The 6,497-nt window shown below is 56.7% G+C and overlaps 2 protein-coding genes across 2 annotated transcripts; both read right to left on the bottom strand.

Moving 5' to 3' along the window:
• Positions 1–58: 58 nt before the first annotated feature.
• On the bottom strand, positions 59–3,034 carry C8Q71DRAFT_852009 (uncharacterized protein; the record flags this gene model as incomplete). The annotated part of the gene is made up of 5 exons (XM_047926782.1): positions 2,917–3,034; positions 2,156–2,862; positions 936–2,067; positions 753–884; positions 59–459 (listed from the first exon to the last, which is right to left on the bottom strand). Exons 1-5 carry the CDS (start codon positions 2,984–2,986, stop codon positions 59–61), a joined length of 2,442 nt encoding a protein of 813 aa, XP_047772227.1. The 5' UTR covers positions 2,987–3,034.
• Positions 3,035–3,668: 634 nt separating this feature from the next.
• On the bottom strand, positions 3,669–5,484 carry C8Q71DRAFT_897577 (uncharacterized protein; the record flags this gene model as incomplete). The annotated part of the gene is made up of 4 exons (XM_047928760.1): positions 3,669–3,726; positions 3,973–4,857; positions 4,891–5,167; positions 5,346–5,484. The coding sequence occupies 4 exons, from the start codon at positions 5,482–5,484 to the stop codon at positions 3,669–3,671; spliced, it is 1,359 nt and encodes a 452-aa protein (XP_047772226.1).
• Between the last annotated feature and the right edge of the window lie 1,013 nt (positions 5,485–6,497).

Below are 6,497 nucleotides of genomic sequence, written 5' to 3'. Positions count from 1 at the left end.
GAACAGGAACCATACAAGTCCATACCAACCGGCGGAAGCCAACGCTACGTGTAACATTTCACACACTCTCCTCCTCGGGAACCCCCAGTATCTCCATGAATATGCTGAAGGACATCTTTTCCTCCCTCTCCTTCTCCAGCGACTCAATCTTCGCCCGCTTACGCTCCAGCGTCATCCTGGGGTTATTGACAACATTCGTGATGATGGCCCTATCAGTTTCGATGTCGCCGAATTGATACAAAAGGTTCATCAGCGGAGTGCCTTTGGCCAGCAGCGGCTTCAGAGTATCGTGGGCGGTTTTCATTACGTTGCGACGAATTGATTCTTCTTCCAGAAACCTCCGTTTGTTGTCCCCGATGGCGACGAGGGAAGCACACTGCCAATCCTTGATGTAGCCGAAGGCCTGCTCGTCTGGGTTGTATGCCGCAGCAAAGTAGATATAGCCGTAGAAGAACGACTCTAGGTCGTGTCGATACTTATGGATAGGTGGATCGCCCATCGCGCAAGAGGTCCAATGCCATGAACGGGCCCGTGCCCGTGCGGTACCTTGGCTTGACTACGGCCTGGGGCTCTGTCGCCGTGTTCGACGGTCCCGCGCCCTCCAGATTTTGGGGCTGTTCCGTTGCTTCACCCTCAGCGATGGATGGCAGACTCGGTTTCGTCGTCGACTGCGCCGGCTGGTTCTGGTTCTGGTGGCCAAATCACTGCAGCAGCGTCACCAGCACGACGAGTGGGTCTGTTGTCGCCCGTACTCTGGTCTTCCGCAAGGTCCCAGTCGCAAAGAACACCGATGATCCGCCCGTCTGGCAGTCGATACCACATGATGTTGTTGAGGCTTATATCACGATGCAGGATCTTCGACGTCTCGTACACCCAGTGATGAGCTGTAGTCACAGTCAGACGAAGCTAAGACTCGATGTTCACTATGCACGTACCACGAACGACATCAAAGAACACGATGCGGAAGTTATCTCCGGATCCGATGGTCTCCAGGGGCTCGTACTCCTTGAGGACCAGAATGCGGCAGACTCGTAGCTCATCTGCCCCGGGAACAACGCCCAACTTGAAACGAGGGAGGTGCATCTCTTCCGAGTCTCCGCTCTTCGTCATCGAACACTTGAGGTCCACGATGTGCTTCAAGTAGTTCGGCTTGCTCTCCGCCAGACGTCTGCGAACGGCCTTGATCATCGCGTCCTCCGCCTTCCGGACAGCGTGCGGCCAGGCCACTTTGGCAACAAGAGCCTCCGATCCGAACAGCTCTTCCGTCTTCGTGCCGGGCGCCGCAACCACGGGAATGACCGTCGTCCCTCGTCCGATCATGCCAAACTCGGTGTAGATCGTGCGGCGTTGGCTCGACTCCGAGTCTTCCAGTGCTCCCTCCACCGTCTCCGAGGCTCCCCGGCTCGCTCGCTGCGCACCGCTCGTTGCAGTCTTCTTCTTCTCCTTCTTCGCCCGGTGCATGTCCCTCATGTTGCTCTCGCTGACATCGAGATTGAACTCGACATCGACGGCGGTCCCCTCGTCAAGTTCGACGGCAAGTCGAAGCTTCGAGCCTCGATACCCGTTGTCCAGACAGAACTGGTCGTGCCCGTGCGCATCCTTCGGGTAGTGGACGCACGGGTGAATCCCCAGGTCGTGCACATCGGCGGTCCCCATGGCGGCGAGAATCAGCAAGAGCAAGCTCGCGTCCTTGTCCAGAAAATCGATCGGCTTCGTGAAGATGATTCCCATTCGGTCGCCATAGACGAGCCTCAGCGTGCCGGAGTCGACCAGCCATGCGATCGTATACGAGCGTACGTTGTGGGACATCACCTGATTCATGTATTTCACCACCTGCGCCTGTTTGCCGATTATCTTTGACCCTTCAGAGGCAGCAGAAGGCGACTCCGAGTCGGGCTGGTTCTTGCTGCGCTTGCTCTTGGTATTCAGAGCCTCTTCGGCTTCTCGCTTTCGCTTGCTGCTCGACGATGTCGACGACTGGCCTTTCTTCTTCGTCTGCTTGGGCTGCTTCCCAGGAACGTAATCTGCATCATCGTCGCGAGCGGCTTTGGACGATTTCCCCTTTGCCTGGCCACGACGATCAGGCATCTGGGGAGGGGGTCAATGAGATCCCAGTCGCGCGACTCGCACGCAAGAGCACAAAAAGAGAACACACCTCCACAACAAACGTCTTCTGTTTCTCGTCCCAGCGAAGCAGTATATCGCTCAGAGAATCTATGATTTCCTTGCGTTTCGCACCCGTCTTCCCTTCCATTTTGAACTCCATCGAAACCAGCTCCCACTCCCAGAAGGGTCTGCCGGCCGTCGTGCTGTACGCAAGGTCCGGCTTTTCATCAATACCGAAGTTGCCCACCGCCTTGACATCCCGGATCTCGAACCTTGCTGGCCAGGGGCGCATAACTTGACCGTTGCGCGAAGAGTTGTTGGCCCATCGCCGCTGGAGGGCTTGACGTCTAGCCACAAGGCTCTCGTCGGGAGCTTTGCCGGTCGAATGCGGGCCATATAGCTCCTCCAGAAGCGCGTCCCCTGCGCGAGCGAACGGCTCATAACCATTCCTCTCGTTACCCTCCCAGTATTTCTTGAGTTCGACCTTGGATATAAAGTACTTCTCGGGGGGGATATCCTTCGTGTTCGATGGGTCACGATAGGGCTCCCGCAAGGCCTCAATGTCGGTCCACTGGCAGCCGAATACCGCACGAACAAAGTCCTCGACATCAACGTCCCAGTGAGTGTAGTCTTTGTATGCGCCCTGAATGTAATGCTGGTGATCGTCCGAGAGTATGTTGTTACCAGGGCGAGTGGCCGTCTGAAGTACATGGTAAGGACTGCCTCTAGCCGGCGTGGCGGTGATCTGCGTTTCTGCTGCAATGAACACAGTGAGTGCAAGGATCAGTACGGTCAAGATATCTCACTTACGCTCTGTTTGTTTCTCCTTCCCTTTCGACGGTGTCCTGGGCAATGCAGACTCGGACTGTTTACTACCCATCGTTGAGCGGGCGAAGAGCCGAAGTGAAGAAAGCTCTAGTGATCTATCCTGGACGATGACGAACGCCCGAGGGTGGTGTGGCGGCTCTGCGCGGAGGGAGAGTTGTGGCCAGATGCCTGCGAGTGGGAACGGACCACATTGTACCTGGGGCGCGTCCATGTTTATATACACGCGTATGCGTGGTGAGTGAAGAGTGTGCTAGAGTGTGGCTGCCCGAATTCAGACTCAGCGGTGTGGCCGGTGAGTCACAGAGAACAACGCACCGCGGCGCCCGTCGTGGACGTGGACGTACAAGTTCAGCAGCGCTTGCCAAATCGGGGAGACAATGCAAGCAGCCACACTGATCAGTGATGGCACCGTGGGAAGGTGCAACCTAGGTCCCCGCCCCGCCGAAGAGCCTGCTCGATGCCTTCGTTCTGTCAGAGACCTGGCGCAGCTCCAGTTCTTGCAGGCGGGTGCTTGAGTGATTTGTTCGCCGCAAGCGGTGCTGAGTGCAGGCCAGGGCGGTTGGACCAGGGTTGGCCACTCACCTCGGGCGTCTAACGGCTCAGCCATAGATCTCAGATCTGCGCCTCGACATGTCCGGACATAGGCAATGTCCAAATCTGTGAGGCTGCAGTGCCATGGCAGCGCTGCATTGTCTCAGCGTGAGTGTCCGACTGCCTCATTGAGGACGCTTGCGTCAGTATGCCATATTCAACGGCATCTCATAGGCTGGGAAGTGCACATGCGGCCACAACCTTGAGACAGTTTCAAAGTAGCGTGTCGTACGCAAGACGGCCACGGTTGGAGTCAGCAGTCTCCGGGTCAATTGGTGCCGTGCGTCGAGGAAATACAACGGCATTCGTGCTCTCGCATTAGCTTGAACTATACGTCGACTACTGTAACGACGGCATATCGAACTACTAGTCTCTCTCGACGAGAACTTGAACAACTTGCTCAATGCTCTCCTCCTCCTATCGGCGGCACCCTCGACCAGCCGCCACTCCGATGTTCGTGCAACCTCCATCATTATCGCCCATGCCTGGCCTTCCTCCGCAGTACCTGCCTTGTCGAAACGGGGGCTCCCACAAACGTCTCGCACGAAGCCCCACCCATCCGTCTTACCCACTGCTGCCTTGCGCATCTGCTCCACCGTATGCAGCCACCCGTTCATCTCATCGTCGCCGAGCTCCGGTAGGTAGCACGGGCCCGACAACTGGAACCCCGAAGCGTGTCTGCGGAGGAGGGCGCGGCAGAAGATAGTGTAGGCGAGCATCTGGGGCAGGTTCGTCTCGACAAACGTTGAGCGGTCATCCAGGATGTCGTGAAAGAGCCCATCAGGCCGCATGTGTTTTAAGCACGCGCGGAGAGTCAACAGGAGTATCGAGCCGCACTGTCGGATGAGCGGCATATTCGCTGCGTTGCCCGCGATCGTCCTAGAGAGCTCAAACCGCCGGTCGACGTTGTTTCGGCTCGTCTCCGCAGCCTGAGGGCGGACGAGCATGCCGAGCACTCTGACAATGCCGCAGCACGCCCAGCCGTTCCCGACGCCCCACCACGCCTTTCGCTTGAAGTCTTGCGCATCGAAGTCATAGATGTGTGACCACTCCCCACTCGGAGCTTGCAGCACCTTTGCTGCGTGGACGATCTGCTGTAGGCCATATTCGATGAGGAAGGCGGGAGTCATGGAGTCATTGACGCCGTTGTTGTATCGGATCTGTGACAGCGCCGTAGCGACAAGAAAGGGCGGGAGCATGTACACCGTTTCGGACCATATCTGCTTGCAGTCGATGCGGTGTGAGAACGTTCCCGAAGCACGGGGACAACTCATTATGATGTAGCGATACTGCTTCTCCACTGCGTCGCGCAGCGTAGAGCTCGCCGCGTTCCTAGCCGCGTGGAAGGAGTCCCTGCCCTAGGACACTCCGGTCGATCGTGTCGCCTGCGTTCCTCCTCCTCCTGCGAGTAGCCAGCAGATCACGTTACCCATGCTGGCAGGATCAGCAGCACCTGGATCAGTCGAGCCGTCTCCGTTCAGGAGGACGCTCAGCCGTCCGTCAGGTGCCTGCCGTACGACTGATTCGTGGGCCAGTGCATAAATGAGGCTGATGAAATCGAATGGCTGAGGGACAGGTGGGCATATGCTGTCACGGGAGTCCCAGAATTCCTGGCATTCAAGGATCGCGTGTGCCGCTACATCTTGTTCCTAGGAGGCCCGCTGGGTAGTACAAAGGAGGGGAGATAGCAAGATTCGAAGGCGTGAGACCGGTTCTTGTATTATGCCCCTTGGTCACCGTTCGCTGCAGTACAATAGGTGCCTTCAGAAGTTCCATGGAGTCAAGCCAATATCACCTGTAACGTGTCAGGACTCAGATACCCTCCTCGAGAAGCTTCAGCATCGTCATGAATGTGCTAAAGGACATCTTGTCCTCCCGCTTCTTCTTCAGCGACTCGATATCGGCCCGGTTGAGTTTCGCCATCTGAGGACTACTTGCACGATCCTCAATAAAATCCATGATGACCTCGACTGTGCCGAAGCGATAGAAGAGGGCCGTCAGGGGACTGTCTTCGTCTAGCAGTGGCTTGAGGGTATCGTGGGCTTGTTTCACGATTGCTCTGCGGACCGCTGGCTTCTTCAGGAACTTGCGCTTGTTGTCTCCGATGGTAATGAGCGAGGCATGCTGCCACTCTTGGATGTAGCCGAAAACGAGCTCGTCAGGGTTATATGTGATCGCAAATAGATGTAGACGTAGAGGAATGACTCAAAGTCGTGACGATACTTGTGGATTGGTGGGTCGCCCTCGCGCAAAAGGTCCATTGCCATAAACAGGACCGCCGTGCCCGCGGGGTACCTTGGCTTGACTACGACCTGGGACCCTGTCACCGTGTTCGATGGTCCCGCGACCTCCGGATTTTGGGGCTGTTCCGTTGCTTCACCCCGACAATGGCCGGCGGATTCGCCGTCGCCGTCGCCTGCGTGGCTGAATGTTCTTTCCGGTCTACTGCCAAATCACCGCAGCGTTGTCGCCAGCACGACGATTGGTCCTATACTCACCTATGCCCCGATGATCTTCCGCAAGGTCCCAGTCACACAGCACGCCGACCCGTTCATCACGCTCATACCACATGATGCTATTGAGCTCAGTGTTGCGGTGTAGCATCTGGTATTTCTCGTAGTACACCCAGTGGTGCACTTGCAGACATGTACACTGAGGCCGGCCACATACCACGAACAGCGTCAACAAACACGCTATGGAATCTTCTCGCCGATCCAATTGCCTCCAGCCTTGGTTCGTATCCCCTAGTAATCAGTGTACGAGAGACTCTGGGAAGGCAGTAGTCGGTGCTGTCGCCCGTTGCAGGACTTCAAGTTGGGGTAGGGCCATTGATATCTTTAGAGAATTGGCCAGTTGAAGTCGAAACAAGTTGAACTGGCAGCAGCAGTAGTATGCAGCGTCCGCAGGGTGTCTCACGAAGCCACACCCATTTTCCCAATATAGCAGGTGTAGTGAATAGCCCTTAGTGTCGT

This window comes from Rhodofomes roseus, assembly GCF_022264815.1.
Source record: "Rhodofomes roseus strain CIRM-BRFM 1785 chromosome Unknown C8Q71scaffold_71, whole genome shotgun sequence".
Taxonomy (NCBI): Eukaryota; Fungi; Basidiomycota; class Agaricomycetes; order Polyporales; family Fomitopsidaceae; genus Rhodofomes; species Rhodofomes roseus.
This window is presented reverse-complemented; position numbering and strand designations above follow the sequence as displayed.